The 19,537-nt window shown below is 50.1% G+C and overlaps 2 protein-coding genes across 4 annotated transcripts in view; one reads left to right on the top strand and one right to left on the bottom strand.

Moving 5' to 3' along the window:
- Positions 1 to 3,786, bottom strand: part of SLC37A1 (solute carrier family 37 member 1) — a gene marked incomplete at its 3' end in the record, with an annotated part of 68,225 nt that extends 64,439 nt beyond the window's left edge. The window contains exon 1 of one of the 3 annotated variants that reach the window (XM_082625326.1): positions 3,668 to 3,786. Of the gene's footprint in view, positions 1 to 2,867; positions 3,358 to 3,667 lie in introns of those variants that run through there. The other 2 variants (XM_082625325.1, XM_082625327.1) reach the window with 2 other exon arrangements.
- Positions 644 to 19,067, top strand: LOC309806039 (uncharacterized protein; the record flags this gene model as incomplete). Its single annotated transcript, XM_082624387.1, has 9 exons — positions 644 to 712; positions 2,164 to 2,272; positions 3,047 to 4,068; positions 6,771 to 6,920; positions 13,068 to 13,174; positions 14,011 to 14,166; positions 17,508 to 17,677; positions 18,051 to 18,404; positions 18,566 to 19,067. 8 exons carry the CDS (start codon positions 644 to 646, stop codon positions 18,116 to 18,118), a joined length of 1,851 nt encoding a protein of 616 aa, XP_082480513.1. The 3' UTR covers positions 18,119 to 18,404; positions 18,566 to 19,067.
- Positions 19,068 to 19,537: the final 470 nt, after the last annotated feature.

Raw genomic sequence — 19,537 nt, 5'->3', positions numbered from 1 at the left:
GACAAGGAATCTTTGGGACCCATGCATTAAATCACACAGCACACAGTGCATGCAGAAGCATGCACTGTTCTACCTTAATACTTATCGAAAAGTCACAGGTTATATAACGTTTTTAAAGAAAGCTACTTTTGACTAAACATTTACCTCCAGTTAAAGCTAAAATGTATTCAGTGTCTTTAAACAACTTCCTTGAGAGAACAGATTAGTAATAGCAAATAGTTCCCATTTAGAAGACCTAAACTATTCCTCAGTGCCTGTGTCTTCCCAATGAAAAGAGTTTCCCCATGTTCGTTCCCGCTCTCCCTGCAGAGTGAGTTTTCAAAGTGCACCTTGCCAAGCTCTCACACCCTCCCCACCACCCCCCATCTCCTCTCAGTGAGGCACTGAGGCCCCCCTGCTCCAGCCAGGGGAACTACACCTTTGCTCTGGACAGCCAGCCTGGCCACTCGGCCTGCACCCACACCCCACCGGGGCCCTAACTATGTCACAGCCGCAGCTCTTCATCCCACCAGAGTGCCACCTGCCCCGACAGCTGGCCCTGGGCTGGGGAATCCCAGGCATGCCACAGACTTTCTGCTCCCTCACCTTCCCCAGCTAAAAAACAGGGATGATGGCACCTACTTAGGGTTCTTATAAAGATGAAATGAGTGATCCACGGACAGCCCTCAGCACAGAGCCCGATGTGGACGAGATGCTCAGTAAACAGCAGCTGGTACCGTTCTCAGTAGAAATCAGGGGAGGATGGCCCAGGGCTGCAGGCTGCCACCTGGTCCCCATCCCCTGGTTCAGAACCCAGCACAGAGCAAGCGGACAAGAGACGCGCTGAACCAAACTCCACAAGTGCTTCGCAATGTTTCTGCTCAAATCTCTAGATTTCAAAAAACCGTTTTACTAAAATTCTGCTCAAAATGAGTGGGCTCCTGTTTGGGCCTAAATATACTTAGAGAAACAATCTTTGAGTGATTCCTTTAGAGTAAAGGATTTGGTCTAAGTTTTACAGCACCTGGAAATGGATGGTCAGAGTCAAGTTTCCTCCTCTGTCCAGACGCTGCTTCTCTAGGTACCTACAGCTCATCTGGAAATAGTCTATTGCCATCTATTACATCAACTAATCAATAAATCTCAATTCAATTCTGGTAAAACCTGTAATGTTAAAAAAAAAAATCCAGAAGACACTGGAAAAGTCAGCAGGAAAAGAAAAAAATCTTGATTTCCTTTTAAAACCATGGTTCTTGCCTCTGTAAAATGGGTTAACTCAAGTGCTATAAGTTTTCACTCTAAGTGCAATTAAGATGTGTAAACATAGAGATTTTACACGTAGGACATTAAAAGCTCGATTTAATGAGGCCCTTTCCTCCAAAGCCTGGACGGTGCCCACTGAAAATCATTCCAGCGAGAGCCGGTCAAGACCGCCAAGGTCATCAGTGACAAATTCCGTGCTCTCCTGTGAGCCCCACTGCCTTGTCGAGGAAGAGGCCCGGAGGCTGGTCCGGGTTGGCTGGACGCTGTGGGGCAAATTCAGGTTGGTCCAGTTTCCCTCAGTGCCCTCCTCCCTCCAACCTGCTTCCTCCGGGCAGGTCTCCTCCAAAGAGAGGGCGGCAGAACTGGAGCATATCACTTGGTTTAAGCCCCATTTTGGGCACATAATCCAAGCATATAAAAAAGAAAACGTGGGCTTCCCTGGTGGCGCAGTGGTTGAGAGTCCGCCTGCCGATGCAGGGAACACGGGTTCGTGCCCCGGTACGGGAAGATCCCACATGCCATGGAGCGGCTGGGCCCGTGAGCCATGGCCGCTGAGCCTGCGCATCCGGCGCGTCCGGAGCCTGTGCTCTGGCAACGGGAGAGGCCACAACAGTGAGAGGCCCGCGTACCACAAAAAAAAAAAAAGAAAAAGAAAAAAGAAAACGTACTTTAAAAATAACGGATCTTAATAGGCACCCTTGGAACTCACCACTCCAGTAGGGAAAAGTGTCAGAACACCCAGTTTCATTCTACTGTCAAAGACAGCAACTTCAGAAACACCCCATTAGAGCATCTCTCTTACTATCTAAAATGCACATTTTTATACCCATGTTCCGGAAGTGCCCAACCTAGTCTATAAACTACATAACTATAAAATGGGATGACCTGAGGGCAATACGCATTCTGGAGCCCCACCCTCAGACGCACTACCTGGGGAACAGTTCCGTGTACTCGCTGGAGACGAAAATGAGACTCAAAAGCAATGATGCGCATAACACTGAAAGGGTCTTCCCACAACTGAAGCGCTGTGGTCAGTAATCAAAGCAGCCCCAGGCGCATCTTAAAGAATCTACTTAAAGGCAAGGTTTTTAAAAGTAGATCTTATTTTAAGGCAAATGCAGGGGGCGGGGGGAATGCATGTCCCCCAAACAAGTTTTCAGACATTTTTCTTTTAGGAGAGAGACAGAGAGAGAAACACAACTTCCTTTTCCGAGAAAACACTTTCTATGGTCTGTGCTTTAAAGGCTGTAAGCAATATTAAAAATGAATGACAATAGCCAGTATTTCTTTCCTGGGCTTAAATACAAAAAGGAATCCTCTACCTGTACCACTTTCTTCCACCAACAAACAGAACCTCAGGGTGGCGGGTACAACACAGAACCTGCAAATGCCGTTCCAAAGCCACATGGTGAGACACTGGAGGTCTAGAGCCCTGGGTTCTCAAGGTTGACCTTAAAAGACATTAAAGAAGGAGCCATGGGGGGAGGGGGAGATCTCATCTAGTTACCAACTCGAACATCCTCACACAATTCAGATTCAAGGGCAGGTGGGCACTTTCCAGACAGAAAGCTCAGAGAGACTAAAGGAAAGGCGGGCTTTGGAATTCCACCCGGAGAAATTCAAACCTGCGGTGTGCAGAGGGGCCTTCCAGGATCCTGGTCGCAGTCCTAGGTCGCCAGGTCCCCAGGATCAGCAGCGTGGCTGCAGAGGCTGGGAGGGCCGGCGGCGGCGGGGGGGGACTGGAAAAAAGAGCCTGACGGTCGGGGCCCCGAGGCCGGGTGACTTTCTGGGGCTTTGAGTCCAGTAAAATCCCTCCAGGAGGCTCACCGGCTCCGGGAACCAGCTGCTCAGACCAACAATCAGAAGGCCCAGGGTGCCGGCGCTCCGAGCCTCCCGAGCCTCCCGAGCCTCCCGCGGGCTTTGGCGTCGGCTCCTCCCCGGCGGCCCGTGCCGGAGGAGGACTGGCGGGCACACCCACGTCCCGCCGCGCCGCCCACCCCGCGCGGGGCTCCCCTCTTGAGCCCCGGGCTGGGCTGTCACCGCGGCCGCGCGGGCCGGGGAGAAGGCCCGGAGGACGGCTGGGCTCGCCCCCGCCCGGGTCTCCGGTGGGCGGCTGACGGCCCAGCACCGGCTCCCCGGGCTCCGCTCGCCGGGTCCGGTGGCGCCCGGCCGCTCCTCCAGCCCCGCCCCCGCCCGCTGCAAGGGCCGCCCCGGGCCCGGGGCCCGCCGGACGCCTCCGCCCCGGACGAGCACAAAGACGCACGCACGGCGCAGGGACCCCCGGCCTCCCCGCCCGTCGCCCGCGCTGGCAGGTGTCGCTCGGCCGCGGCGCCCGAGTCCCGCGGCCCGGCCGGCGCGGGCGGTGGGGAGGGGGTCCCCGCGCCGCCCGCTACCCCCCGGCCCCGTCCCGGTCCCCGCGTCTCACCTGCGCCCCCAGGCCCGAGCCCCGCCGCCCGGCCCGGCAGCCACCGGCGCTTCCTGCTCGCGACTTCCTGGGGCGGCGCGCGGAGGCCCCGGCGGCCCTTTCACTTTCCTGAGGCCGCGGGGCGCCCGGCCGGGCGGTGGCGGCGGCGGCGGCGGCGGCGGCTCGGCCCCTCCCCCTCCGACTCATCCCCTCGGTCGATCCTCCCGCGGCCCCGGAGCGCACCCGGGGGCCCAGCCAGCCCCGGGGAGGCCGGGCGGGGGCGCCCCCACGAGGAGACCCCGGGCCACCGCCGCTCAGGAGTCCTCCCCGCGGTCCCCGCTCCTTGCACCTGCCTGCGGGCGCCCGGGCTTGAGTTCGAAAGTGACCAAAGAGGAGCTCCCCAAGGACCCTTTGTCCTCAAGGTAAGTCCTCCCCGACAGCAGCGGAGCCGGGCTTCCCGAGAAAGGACCGGCACTGAAGGGGGCCAGCCTTGGTCTCCTGGACATATTCTTATTACCTCCTCTCAGGGGTCAGACTCATGAGACTAGCCTCGTATTAAGTGAAAATGGGCCCACGATCGGCTGTGGTGAACCATCTTTGATCACACCTGTGTGTGTGTGTGTGTGTGACACGCCCCTCACGTGGCTGTGCTGGAGAACCTCACTGGGTCTCAGTCACCTGAACCAGACGGACCCTCCCCGGTGCCATAACAGGCTTCCCACCTCACCCAGGAACAGTGTTCTGCGAATCCCACGCTCACTTCTTGCCCAAAATTGACCTCGGGCACCGCCCCCCACAAGCCTGATTATATTCCTGGGGTACCTGCAAAGCACCCGCGGTAGACACATGGCATCCAAATCCAGCCCAGGTGCCTAGCTCCCAGGAAAGCACCTCCCTGGAAGGGCCCAGTGAGGCAGAAAGCATGTTTTGCAGAAGAAATTGCAGGAAGAAGTCTTCCCCTGGTTAAAACAATGCTTAAAGTTAAAACCAACCCAAGCCGGAATAAAGACGCTGACGTAGAGAATGGACTTGACACAGGGAGGGGCAAGGGTAAGCTGGGACGAAGTGAGAGAGTGGCATGGATATATACACTACCAAATGTAAAATAGATAGCTAGTGGGAAGCAGCCACAGAGCACAGGGAGATCAGCTCGGTGCTTTGTGACCACCCAGAGGGGTGGGAGAGGGAGGGTGGGAGGGAGACGCAAGAGGGAGGGGATATGGGGACATATATATACATATAGCTGATTCACTTTGTTTATAAAGCAGAAACTAACACCATTGTAAAGCAGTTATACTCCAATAAAGGTGTTAATAAATAAATAAATAAAATAAATAAATAAATAAATAAAAACCCCCAATCCAAGGCCTGGCAGTAGCTGCCCAAAGAGGTCAGAAGGAGAGCGTGCACAGCCTCCTGGCAGGTACCTACCTCCCCTGCCAGGCCTGCGTTTGGGGACACCCTGCTGTGTTTGGGGACACCCTGCTATCCCTTCCTGTTGGCTGAGTTGCATGTCAAACGCTCCGCTTCTGTAGGCCTTTGAGAAGCGTTCTCAGTGCAGGAAGGAGACTGGCCAGCCTCACTGTAGCCCTGAGGTTCAGCCGCAGGATGGCTGCTGGCCCCTCACCTGCAAGGGAGGTGGCCCTCGCCTCCTGCTTTCTCCCTCCCCTTGGCGAGGTCTCTTTCCGCAGACCTCCTCTCAGATAGTCCTCCTCCCCTCCCTTCCCCGACTCTCCGTTCATGGTGATCCAAGCCTGCCCAGCCTGGCACGTCTCTCTCTCCAGATCACCCTGCTGTGCCCCGCCCCAGGCTCTGCTCTGGGCTCCTCCTCTCTCCCTGAGCTTGTGCATCAGCCTCCCTGCCTGCCCCCAAATCCACTCCTCCAGCCCTTCAAATTGCCCTCCTAAAGCAGATGGGACCCTGGCATTCCTCATGAGAACCCTTCAAGATCCCCCTCCGGGTCAGGAAAGAGCCTCAGTCCTTAGTAGCTGGAAAACAAGACCCTAACCCACTCTTGGCTTCACGACCAAAGCTTAGGACCGCTCTTTTAGTTTCCAGGACTTTCCCACACGTTGAGTGGCTATTTCTGCCTTAGCCCTCCAGACCCCGGCTCTTCCTAGTGAGCTCGGACTGAGAGACCCAGGTCAAGTGTCTGTCTGTTCTCTCAGGCCATCTTCACTGCTTTCCCAGGGCACTGTAGATACCTCTTGCTCCTGACAGCACACCAGACTGGTACTGGTTCTTTCTGATTCTATCTCCTGGCCCCTAGCCTGGGACTAGAGGGGTTCTCGGGGCCCTGCCCGACTCAGAAGTTCTCATCCACGTTTGCCAACTGCATAAACAGGTGCGGAAGGACTCAGCACAGGGATGCTCCACGTTTCCACACTGTTTCTCACCTAGAAAATGATGATGTTTGTATGGCACACTGGGGAAAACCAGACGGACCTGAGGTGGTCTATATAATATTTGCCAAAATATTCATCTATTAATTTTACAAAGATTAAAATATTAATCTTTTAGAAAACATTAATTTCTATATTAATCTTTTGTATGATTGTAAGAAACACCTAAAAATGGATTAGGGGAGTTAGTAAATTTGTATGAAATCTCCAAATAAAACAGTTCACATTTGAAATGAAAACACGTGATTGCTTTGATGATCATATCAGGTGTCATGCTTGAAATGGCTGCACACAAGCTCAGGACGGGGGCACAGCTGGGATGTCACCCTGGAGACACTTTCTTGGTGCAGGTAGATGATAACTTTAAAGTCTTTTTTACAATCACACAAATTTCACAAAAGTCGAAATTATTTTTAAGACTCTGACACTCTTCCTTTTCTTTCTACGTGTAATATTGACATTTCTTGTGCGAATCAATAAATGAATTTCCAACCCAGTTGAACTTTTCATATCCAGCATTTCGAACTCATGACACAGCGTGGGGACCGGTGGCGGTGTGCCCTCAGGCTGCCGCTGCCACAGCCCATGGCCAGGCTTCCAGAGAGATGAGTCCAGGGTGCCCAGACCTGGGGCTGCCCACTCAACACACCTGCCTGGCCGGGCCTCTGCTTTAACTCGAGACTTCCACGCTTGCTTTGAATTTATTTTGATTTTTATTTCAGAACAAGAGGAACAGACCAAATGAGAGGCACATTCACTCTTATCCAACAGATGTATCTTGGGTGCCTACCGGGGCCAGAGCGTGCCAGGCACTGAGGCCTCAGTCAACAGGGGCCTTGCCTTTGCAGAATCCACAGAGCAAGAGGCTTGCGGTGAGAGCGGGTGGTCACTGATGCGAGCGTGAGGAAGGGCCTTGGGTTCATTTCCTGGGGCGGCCGTAAAAAATGACCTCTGACTGGGGGACTTAAGACAATGGACGTTTATGGTCTCACAGGTCTGGAGGCCACAGGTCTAGATCAAGATGCTGGCGGGGCCGTGCTCCTTCTGAAGCCTCCAGGGGAGAATGGGTTTCGTCCCCTTCTCTCAGCTTGCAGCGTCGCTGGCAATCCTGGGTGTTTCTTAGCTTGTAGGTGCATCGCTCTAATAAGCCTCTATCATCACCTGGCCTGTCTGTGTTCACATCATCTCTCCGTGTGTCTGTGTCTCTGTGTCCCCCCACTTGTAAGGACACCAGTCGTGTTGGATTTAGGCTGTACCCTACTCCGGGAGGACTTCAGCGGACCTGACTGTATCTGCAATGATCCTATTTCCAAGTAAGGTCATGTTCAGAGCTTCAGGGAGGGACATGAGTTTGTGGGGCGGGGTGGGGCGGGGCAGGAGGGGGACATTATTTAACCCACTACGAGGCTAAATAAGTCTGAGCAGGTGGTGGAGAAGGCACTCCCAGGCCAGCGGCATCAGGAAGTTGGCACCCAAGGCCTGAAGAGGCCCAGGGAGTGAGCCATTCCTGGAACCCAGGGCGCTGAGGCTGAAGAGGGAACCCCTGGACCAGGGCGGCGCTTTGGCAGAGGAGCAGCAGCGGGGAAGAAGCAGAGAGTCCGCAGCCCCACTTCCCCTCCTGCCCTCCAACTGCCCTGATCTAGGAGGGGGGTGGAGGCCGGGGGAGCCCCCTGACGCAGCGCAGCCCAGGACAGATGTGGTCCTTCACGTCAAGAGCTCCCAGCTAGTGGAGAGGTCAGACGACAGGGCACCAGTGTTCATCACAACACTGTGTCACACAGTGCAGTAGGGGACACAGGGGTGCAATGGAGGGTCACCTGACCCAGACTTGATGGTCACAGGAGGTGCCATCTCTGCAGCATACAAGGAGTTGGCCATACAGGTCTTTTGTCTCCTTAGGTAGGTTTATTCCTAGATATTTTATTCTTTTTTTTGCAGTGGTAAGTGGGAGTGTTTTCTTGATTTCACTTTCAGATTTTTCATCATTAGTGTACAGGAATGCCAGAGATTTCTGTGCATTAATTTTGTATCCTGCTACATTACCAGATTCATTGATTAGCTCTATCATGTCATCTGCAAACAGTGACAGCTTTACTTCTTCTTTTCCCATTTGGATTCCTTTTATTTCCTTTTCTTCTCTGATTGCTGTGGCTAAAACTTCCAAAACTATGTTGAATAAGAGTGGTGAGAGTGGGCAGCCTTGTCTTGTTCCTGATCTTAGTGGAAATGGTTTCAGTTTTTCACCATTGAGGACGATGTTGGCTGTGGGTTTGTCATATATGGCCTTTATTATGTTGAGGAAAGTTCCCTCTATGCCTACTTTCTGCAGGGTTTTTATCATAAATGGGTGTTGAATTTTGTCGAAAGCTTTCTCTGCATCTATTGAGATGATCATATGGTTTTTCTCCTTCAATTTGTTAATATGGTGTATCACGTTGATTGATGTGCGTATACTGAAGAATCCTTGCATTCCGGGAATAAACCCCACTTGATCATGGTGTATGATCCTTTTAATGTGCTGTTGGATTCTGTTTGCTAGTAATTTGTTGAGGATTTTTGCATCTATGTTCATCAGTGATATTGGCCTGTAGTTTTCTTTCTTTGGGACATCCCTTGTCTGGTTTTGGTATCAAGGTTATGGTGGCCTCGTAGAATGAGTTTGGGAGTGTTCCTCCCTCTGCTATATTTTGGAAGAGTTTGAGAAGGATAGATGTTAGCTCTTCTCCACTGATGGAAGCAATTAAAGATGATACAAATAGATGGAGAGATATACCATGTTCCTGGATTGGGAGAATCAATATTGTGAAAATGACTCTACTACCCAAAGCAATCTACAGATTCAATGCAATCCCTATCAAACTACCACTGGCATTTTTCACAGAACTAGAACAAAATATTTCAAAATTTGTTTGGAAAAACAAAAGACCCTGAATAGCCAAAGCAATCTTGAGAACGAAAAACGGAGCTGGAGGAATCAGGCTCCCTGACTTCAGACTATACTACAAAGCTACAGTAATCAAGACAGTATGGTACTGGCACAAAAACAGAAAGATAGATCAATGAAACAGCATAGAAAGCCCAGAGATAAACCCATGCACATATGGTCACCTTATCTTTGATAAAGGAGGCAGGAATGTACAGTGGAGAAGGACAGCCTCTTCAATAAGTGGTGCTGGGAAAACTGGACAGGGACATGTAAAAGTATGAGATTAGATCCCTCCCTAACACCATACACCAAAATAAGCTCAAAATGGATTAAAGCCCTAAATGTAAGGCCAGAAACTATCAAACTCTTAGAGGAAAATATAGGCAGAACACTCTATGACATAAATCACAGCAAGATCCTGTTTGACCCACGTCCTAGAGAAATGGAAATAAAAACAAAAATAAACAAATGGGACCTAATGAAACTTCAAAGCTTTTGCACAGCCAAGGAAACCATAAACAAGACCAAAAGACAACCCTCAGAATGGGAGAAAATATTTGCAAATGAAGCAACTGACAAAGGATTAATCTCCAAAATTTACAAGCAGCTCATGCAGCTCAATAGCAAAAAAACAAACAGCCCAATCCAAAAATGGGCAGAAGACCTAAATAGACATTTCTCCAAAGAAGATATACAGACTGCCAACAAACACATGAAAGAATGCTCAACATCCTTAATCATTAGAGAAATGCAAATCAAAACTACAATGAGATATCATCTCACACCGGTCAGAATGGCCATTATCAAAAAATCTAGAAACAATAAATGCTGGAGAGGGTGTGGAGAAAAGGGAACACTCTTGCACTGCTGGTGGGAATGTGAATTGGTACAGCCGCTATGGAGAACGGTATGGAGGTTCCTTAAAAAACTACAAATAGAACTACCATATGACCCAGCAATCCCACGACTGGGCATATACCCTGAGAAAACCATAATTCAAAAAGAGACATGTACCAAAATGTTCATTGCAGCTCTGTTTACAATAGCCCGGAGATGGAAACAACCTAAGTGTCCATCATTGGATGAATGGATAAAGAAGATGTGGCACATATATACAATGGAATATTACTCAGCCATAAAAAGAAACGAAATTGAGCTATTTGTAATGAGGTGGATAGACCTAGAGTCTGTCATACAGTGTGAAGTAAGTCAGAAAGAGAAAGACAAATACCGTATGCTAACACATATATATGGAATTTAAGAAAAAAAATGTCATGAAGAACCTAGGGGTAAAACAGGAATAAAGACACAGACCTACTTGAGAATGGACTTGAGGATATGGGGAGGGGGAAGGGTAAGCTGTGACAAAGTGAGAGAGTGGCATGGACATATATACACTACCAAACGTAAGGTAGATAGCTAGTGGGAAGCAGCCGCATAGCACAGGGAGATCAGCTCGGTGCTTTGTGACCACCTAGAGGGGTGGGATAGGGAGGGTGGGAGGGAGGGAGACGCAAGAGGGAAGGGATATGGGAACAGATGTATATGTATAACTGATTCACTTTGTTATAAAGCAGAAACTAATAATAGTAATAAAAAAAAAGGAGTTGGCCAAGCGTTCGGGGAAGAGAAGGGACATGGTCTGTGCAGAGGGAGCACAGCGTAGACAAAAGCCCGCAGGCTGGTATGGGGAGCGGGGATGGAGCAGGGAAAGGGAGGCGGGAGGGCTGAGGACCCTGGCAGCAATCTAGGCCCGAGGATGGTTGTCTGGGAGCGCAGACTTAAGGAAGGCCCAAGAGGTGAGAGAAAGCAGAAGAAGAAGCTGGGATGACACCCAGCTGTCTGGCTTGGGCAGCGAGCTAGATGGTGGCATATTCGTGGAGAGAGTCGACAGACAAAGGACCGACAGACTTGAGGGGCAGGGTGCGGGCAACGAATTAATTTATACTTGTTGAGCGTTTGGTTCCCGTGGGGTGTCTCAGTGGGGCCGTTGACTGGGGTTGGATGTGTGAGTCTGGAGTCTCTGGAAGATTCCGGGTGAGAGAGGCCTGGTACAGACAGCGGGGGAGGAGAAAGCTTGCCCGGGGCTGGAGACTAGGGCTGAGCCCCCAGGAGTGCCAGTATCTAAGGGCCAGGCAGGGAGGAGGGGCTGAAAGCTGTGGATGGAGCTGAGGGAAAAGCCAGAAGAGTGTGATGTCCAGGAAGCCCCAGCAAGGCAGTGTTTGCTGATGGGGAGGGAGTGGGTGTGGAGCTGGAGGCTGCAAGGAAGTCATTGTCTACTGGCCTCACCCTGAAGGTCGTGACTGAAGCTTCCTGGGCCGGGGGTGGGGTGGGCGGAGGCCTGAGTGGTGGTGAGGAAGGAGAGCAGAAAACCATTTCAGGAAGTTTGGCTGCGCTGGGGAGAGGTGAAGGGCCCAAAGCTGGAGAAAGACTCAGGGGGAGGAAGGACATTTCTTAAACGCAAGGACATTTTCTTTCTTCCTTTTTTTTTTTTTTTTAATATTTCTTTCTTTATTTAGGCTGTGCTGGGTCTTAGTTGCGGCGTGCATGGGGGATCTAGTTCCCCCTCCAGGGACTGAACCCCGGGCCCCCTGCATTGGGAGTGCAGAGTCTTACCCACTGGACCACCAGGGAAGTGCATGTACGTTTTCAAGCGTAGACAGAAGTCGAGAGAACATTATAATGAAGCCCCAGGTACCCATCGCCTGGCTTCATCAATGATCAATGCACCAATTTTGTTTCCTCTCTGTCTTGACACACTTCCTGCCCCAGGATATTTTGCAGAAAATCTCAGACATTATATTTCACCTGTAAAGTTTCAGTGTGTATCTCTAAAAGATAGTTTTAAACATAATCACTCTACCATCATCAGGGCTCCCCAAGCAAGAATAATTCCGTAATAGCATCAAACACCCAGCCCGTGTTCTCACTCCCCTGAGTGCCCTGTAAAGGGTCTCTCTCTGTCAGTTTACTTTCAGATGGGGACCCAAACAGTCCACACATGTATTGTCTGATGTGTCTCCTAGGTCTCTCCATCTGGAATCTCCTGCGTCTTTGTCCGAAGCAATTTCTTGCTGTTGTCACGGAGGCCAGGCCATTCTTCTTGCAGAGTTTCCTACACTCTGCATTGTGCTGACCCCATCGTTAGGATACGGTCGAACATATTCCTTTTTTTTTTTTTTCTTTTCTTCTTGCTGTACGCGGGCCTCTCACTGCTGTGGCCTCTCCCGCTGCAGAGCACAGGCTCCGGACGCACAGGCTCAGCAGCCATGGCTCATGGGCCTAGCCGCTCCGCGGCATGTGGGATCCTCCCGGACCGGGGCACGAACCCGTGTCCCCTGCATCGGCAGGCGGACTCTCAACCACTGCGCCACCAGGGAAGCCCCCGACCATATTCTGTATGTACTTCCTGTGTACTACCTGAAATTGGCAAGGAGCTCCCGAGGCTTGATCAGATTCGGGTCGATTCAAGCCAGTGAGGCATCTGGCATCTGGTCATCTTCTGCCGTATTTAGACGTTCCTTGCCTAAGTTCATTAATTCATTAGAAGTAGAATTCATAGTTGTGAAATGGTGACATCATAATTCCATTGTTTCTTTTTTATTTGCTAGCCTACTTCTCTAAAGAGAAACTTCCCCTCATCAGTTACTTAGTTAACTCTGAAGCACAGTTCATATAGGAAAGGCAGGATACATATGGAATTCCTTTATTTGCCTGTTGTCAAAGTAATGAGTTGGCTTTCTACTATTCTTCAAAAGTTAGCCATGAGTTTTCCTTTGTTCTGCTTTTTTATTCTCTGCACTAGTGGGCTGAGCCACAGTTGCTGGATTTGTATCCATTCCAGTTACTCTCCTCGTTGAATCGCATTGGCCAGTGAGTCCTTCTGACATGACCCGGGTACCTTTGATAGTGTCCTTGCTTTCTAGGGTGACAAGATGTCCTTACGAGCTCATCCCATGCACCTCCTGCCCCAGACCTGGAAATTAGACCCTTCTCACAGGAGGCCCAGGTCCCAGAGCAGCCAGAAGGGAGGGTGGGCGTGGACACATCCAGGAAAGGGAGCTGCGTGCTTGAATGACACATGTCCCTCCAGAGGCGAAAGACAAGGAATCCAGAATACGTGAGGAGGAATGAGCCTCGGGTTGGAGAAGAAGAAACGATGGGAAAAGGTCAGAGAGCCGTCACTTTGCCGGTGGGCAGGTACGAGGGGAGGGTGCTTCACTCTGTCCCCTTTGTCGCAGAAGGGAGTCAGATGTGAAAGTGAAGAGGGAGGTGTTTTGGGGAAATGGAGAGGGTTCTGGGGAACCATTGGGGACCCCGGGGAGGGGACAGCAGGTGTGGCCCAGAGACAAGACGGAAGGTCACGAGACAGTGAACTTCTCTCAGCGCCGCTCTGGGAGGTGGTGCGAGCGTGTCCGTGAGCCCCAGCGGCGCTGAGAGAGGACAGACAGGTGGACAGCTCCACTTGGAAGGGTCGGCTTTCGCCACCCCCAACTCGCAGGGAAGACTCACTCCTTTTCCCTGGTCTTAAGAAAGAGGTCACTCTGACACCTGCTGGAGGGTTGGGTCATCCATGGTGGAGAGGCACTAGGGATGCAAACCTACTATGTGCAAAACAAGCTCTGTGCTAGCAGTGGGCATTGCAAGGAGAAGTAAGACTGGAAAAAAGGGCCTTCTGCCCAGAAGCTCTGTCTCTGCAGGGAAACCACGAGGCGTGTGCATCCAGGGAGGAGCAGACATTGCCTGGGGGAGGGCTCCTTGTAGGGAGCTTTGAGGATACTGGGCTTCAGAGCTCGTGAAAATGCCTCCAGCTTAGAAAGCAGAAAAGTATGAAATATTATTAGAGAGATAAGGAAACAGAATGTGTTTCCTGACCGTGAAGGAGTTTCATTTTACCTCCACTGATCAAAAAGAAATATTTTAGCAGTACGGGGCGATCAACCGGTGAGCCGGGGAGATTTTTGGTTCCATTGCTAATGTGGTTGGTAAAGAACAGGATGAAGAGCCTCCCACTAGAAGCACGTCTTGTGTTCCAGGCAGGCAAGAGTCCACACACCAAGGAGCCGTAGCCTGACCAAGAATGGAGGAGCAGGTCTGCTGGATCCCCAGGGGCCCAGAGAGGAGACAGCCAGGCCTCCGGCCGCCTCGGGCTGCAGATCTCTTGATTCGACCCTAGTTGACTCGCGTATTCTGTGAGTCACCCCTTCTGTCTCCACCCAAGGCTCTCCTCCTGGATGGGAAAAGCCCAGGCAGCAGCCTTAACAGCACTTAGAATTATCCTCCGGGATGTCAGACAGCTAGATCTCGTCTGCAAAGCAAGAGGTCTAAGCTGGACAGTAAAGTCGCAGTGGACTCATCGTCTTTAGAAACGTGGAGAAAAGGCTAAGAGTGGAAGGCAGTTGCCTCTGGGCTGTGAGAAAAGGCACAAAAAGGACAAAGCTGTGTATTTTCAAACAGAATAAAAATAAACATTAATGTTAAAAAAAAAAGATAGAATGATGTGCTTAGCCTAGGCAATGGCTTGTTAGCAGTAGGATTTTAGACCCCGTGATATCGAAGTTAGGACGCATTTGGGGGAGAGGAGCTTTGTAAGTCCTATGATAACACCTAACACTTGAGGCAACTGCCATTTGCAAGGGCGGTCCTTGGCAAACTGCTCGTGTAAGACAGGTGGGCAAATGTCCCTGCTTCCAGGGCCCTGGCAGTTTTTCCTAGTTGAGGGCTTTCTTGCTTTTCTTCTGTATTGGGGTGAGGGGAGTGGTCGCTGGAAGATGCCCGAGTGCCTTGGGCGTAGCTGGACCCTGACTCCAGCGGGGCTGCTAGAGAGGCTTGCACTGAACGCAGGGACTTTTGCTTCCATCAGCCAAGTGTTCCTGGCAATGGAGCTCTGCTCTGGAGCTCACGTGTTGCCCGAGCCCATCCGCTGTAAATTCCTCCTAGTTTTAAGCCTATAAGGTCATAGCAGGTCAGGGAAAGGGAAATAGGAAGCTGGTCTATCAACTAGGGAGTCACCCCTCAGCTGAGCTAGCGCAGAGAAATAGGATAACCAAGTTGGAATATTTTTATAAGGTCTTCAGCAAGGCTCAATACTTTTCAGCCTAGGTGTGGTTTGGTAAAATATGTGTTATAAACCAAGGGACTGTACTTTAAAGCTCCCCTGGGTCTGTATTTGGTGCTTTACGCAGAGAGGGTGCTTTTACGTGAAACAACATGTTAACAGCCTGGTGGGAGAATGCAGTTACAGTGGGCCCTCTGGATCCTTGGGTTCTGTATCTGTGGATTCAACCAACCGTGGATGGAAACCATTCGAAAAAAAAAAATTCCAGAAAGCTCCAAAAAGCAAAACTTGAAGTTGCCGCACACCAACGACTTTTGACACAGCACTGACATTGTATTAGGTATTAGAAGTCATCTAGAGATGATTCAAAGTATATGGGAGGATGTGTGTAGGTTATATGCAAATAGGCCATTTTATATAAGGAACTTGAGCATCCTTGGAGATTGGTATCTGCAGGATGGGCATGGGGGGAGGGTACTGGTACCCCAACAGAAACCGAGGGACGATTGTCCTCCTGTTCTCTCTACCAAACCTTAGCGGTCTTGTCTGCCCATCTTTTCCCAGCCAACATGGAGCCTGGGAAAGTCCGACCTTGCACGGCGAGGGTCTTTGCCCAGTCAGCTGAGTCTACCAGGGGGTAGACGGGGTGACAGTCCACAGAGGCAACTCCTCCTCACAGCCTCCACTAATGACCTGGCTCTTGCTGTGGTCCCAGGAAGGCTTGGCCCTGGGGTCCTCCAGGTGCTACATTTCCTAGCTCACCCATTGTTTAACTCCTATGGTTGAAACCATTAGTTTTTTGTTTTTTTTCTTTCTTTTTTCTTTTTTTTTTTTTTTTTTTTTTTTTTGCGGTATGCGGGCCTCTCACTGTTTTGGCCTCTCCCGTTGCGGAGCACAACTTCCGGATGCGCAGGCTCAGTGGCCATGGCTCATGGGCCCAGCCGCTCCGCGACACGTGGGATCTTCCCGGACTGGGGCACGAACCCGTGTCCCCTGCATCGGCAGGCGGACTCTCAACCACTGTGCCACCAGGGAAGCCCTCCCATTCATTCTTTTATCAAATCTTGATTGAGTCAAGATAATTTTGGTATATCCTTAAGGTGACATACTTTTCAGTCTTTTAAACACTTTTGAAGAAGTTTGGACATGTCACCCCATAATGGTAAGTGATAATGGCAAGTGATAAATAAAACAACTTCAATTAAGTACAAACATTATATATACCCATTCAAAAAGCCTGGGAGGACACGCACCAGAGGCCAGCAGTGGCACCTCTCTCTGGGAGGTGGGGTTAGTGGTCATCTTTACTTTCTTCTTTATACTTTACTGTATTTCCCCAATTTGCCAAGAGCGTTTAGTAATTTTTAATAATCCGAGCCTAGGCTCTGCACTAGACTGCAGGGGCCAAGGCCCTGGGGCCCTTAGGGAGGCCGACCCCGAAACACAAGTCACAACTATGCGAGGAGGGCAACAGGCACAGCCAGAGGGGTGGTCAGAGGGGCCTGAAGCAGTCGGGAAAGGCGTCCCCAGGAGGTGACATCTCAGTAAGGTATTAAAGTTGAAGAACTATTCCCCAGGTAGAGAAACAAGACCCAGGTAGGTCTTGCGTTTCAGAAAGAGAGAATGACATACACGGATCTCTGAGGGTGTCCTGGAGAAATGTGATCTAAATAGTTAACAACAGCTAATGTAGAAGAAGAACGAGCCTTAGGGGAAAGTGCTTATCTTCACAAATAATCAAGGAAATACAAAGTAAAGGCACCAGGAGACGCTGTTTTGCCCAGCAAATTAGCAAAGAAGAGAAATGACTTACAGCAGACCAGGAAGCAGCAGGAATCAGTCACTCTGCTGGGGAGAGCGGGCCCAGGCCGGCCGTTCTAAAAGGCAAAGTGGGGCCTCCCTGGTGGCGCAGTGGTTGAGAGTCCGCCTGCCGATGCAGGGGATACGGGTTCGTGCCCCGGTCTGGGAGGATCCCATATGCTGCGGAGCGGCTGGGCCCGTGAGCCATGGCCGCTGGGCCTGCGCATCCGGAGCCTGTGCTCCGCAACGGGAGAGGCCACAACAGTGAGAGGCCCGCATACCGCAAAAAGAAAAAAAAAAAAAAAGAAAAAGAAAAGGCAAAGTGGTAGTGGGTATTTAGTCTTAAGGTTCCTTCCCACTGGCGCAGTAACTCTTCATTCTCTATAACCAAATTCTACAGAGTCGGATTTGAGATGTGGACAGAGATCTCTGTACTCAGATGTCCACGGTGATTCTCTTTATTTCTTCATTCATTTCTTTATTTGGAGAAGTAGGTTCCCAGGTATTTGTGTGTGACTTTGCTACATCACTGACACATAGGAATATGTATTCTGTATGCATCAAATATTGTACAATCAGTGAATTAAAAACGTGAGTTAAACTTACATATTACATTTCTCCAGCATCTGCCGTTTCCAGAGCATTCTCATCCTCACCGTCTTATTTGGTCCTTAGGACCTCCTGCAGGTTGGGTAGGGTGAGCCTGACTCTGGGGAGAGCAGCCTGCAGTCTCCCCACCTGCTCCTTGCTCAGAGAGACTGATCCATCCTTAGGCCTGGAAGGTGCAGCCCCTTGTACCATGGGATCTCCCACCACCTCTACCACTGGCCAGAGCAAGGTGACAGGTAATATCAAACATAGAAGCAACCTTCCTATCCACTAGTCGGAAAGGACATCCATTCTAGGTTGAGGCACTAACATGTAGCCATCAGATACCATAGTTTTGGTAATTTTTTAAATAGCATGGATTCATGTCAAACTTGCCCCAAACGGGTCTGTACCTTTTCTTCCCTCATTTCCTCATAACCCCTAGTATATGACCAGGGACCCAGCACACACTAAGCCATAGTTATTTAACTCACATACTGAGGGAGCCCCTGGAAAATGGAATCTGATTTAAGGAGAATTAAAAAAAGATATTATATGAGCTAGAAGAAAAAAAGAATGAGAAAGAATGAGAAATTGATATACTTTACCTTTTTTTTTTTCTTTCCCAAGTGTTGCATAAAGTACAACTCTGTTACAAAATGCTACCTAACACCACGATCACAAGCTTCTTTGATTGAGGGCTTACTATGTGCCGGGCACTGCTACGAGGGGGGTGAGGGGAGCACAGGTGAGCACAGGTGAGCACAGTCTGTGCCCTCAAGTTGCTGCCCCACATGAACTCCAGCTGGCCCAACTTCCTGATGTCTCCTGGCTCCACCCTGTCTGACTGCATGAACCCGTCCGCCCACTGCTGCTGCTGCTGAATTACTGAATAATCCCACTACCTGGATGGAAAAGAATTTACTTCCTTTCTGGACTACAGCATTCTCAATATCCTTCCATGAAACCGAATACCTCACGTAGGTGTGTAGGGGTGTGTGTGTGTGTGTGTGTGTGTGTATATCTGTTTACTTACTCCTTGTCAGTTGTCACCTTATATCTTTCTAGAAACTTTGGTCTCTTCCCACCCTCATGTGTATCACTGCTAATGGATATAAGCATTAAACATAATCTGTTTTTCACAGACTAACTTCTGATTGTCACGATTACCTGGTTGAACCATCTTTGGCAGTTTGATCCTCTCCGGGAAGACACAATTGAAAATGACAAGACAACCCGAAGTCAGAACTTCCCCAAAGACCTACGGATAGACAGAACGTGCTTGGTTACTATATGAGTAACCACAGAGTAATTATTTAACAGTTACTAAGTGCTGAGTAACAATAATGCAATTATTAATAATAATAGCTCATACTTACTAGGTGTTTTACTGTGCTAGGCCCGTGCTAAGCTCATTATAAACATCTTATTTAGACCTCACAACAGCCCTAAAAGGGCAGTGAACTATTATCTCCGTTTTACAGATGGGTAAATTGGCTTCAGAAAGAAGCAAACAGCTAGGATTTCAAACCTGGGTCTGACTCCTACCCCCTAAATGCCATAAAAACTCCATTTTAAAAAAGAAGTTACAAGGCCTGTGTTTTTATATCTACCTACAGATATACCTAAAAGTGTATGTTTATAAATGTGCATATATATATATATATATATATATATAATAGTTCCATTCTCAAGAACACAAGTATTTTAATAAACAACCGCACATTTCCACACTGAAGATGGGCCTGAATTCATTTTGTTGAAAGTCCCTGCTTTTTATCTGAGCAGTTTGTAAACAAACACAGAAACAACCCTGTTTGCATTTTGCCGACTCCCCTCTGCCTTGTCCTCCACGGTCCAGAAGGCACAGGCTCAGGGCCTCAGCCTGTCGCCATGGCAACTGCCAGGCAGCCCCGACCCAGCTCGGAGGTGGGTCAGAAAGGTGTGGAACACGGGCAGCGGACCCCCAGCAGGCCTCCAAGTCACCTTCCTCCCCCGGGGCGGTCCCACCGTAGAAGCCGAAGCCACTAGCCCCAGCCCCTCTGGGCAGAACCGTGGATCGGGTTTCCTTCACTCCTTCTTTTGGCGGGGGTGGGAGAAGTAGAGAGAGGAGGGTC

This window comes from Mesoplodon mirus, assembly GCF_964341445.2.
Source record: "Mesoplodon mirus genome assembly, chromosome: 6".
Taxonomy (NCBI): Eukaryota; Metazoa; Chordata; class Mammalia; order Artiodactyla; family Ziphiidae; genus Mesoplodon; species Mesoplodon mirus.
The sequence above is the reverse complement of the archived record's forward strand: the minus strand, read 5'-3'. Positions and strand labels throughout refer to the sequence as shown.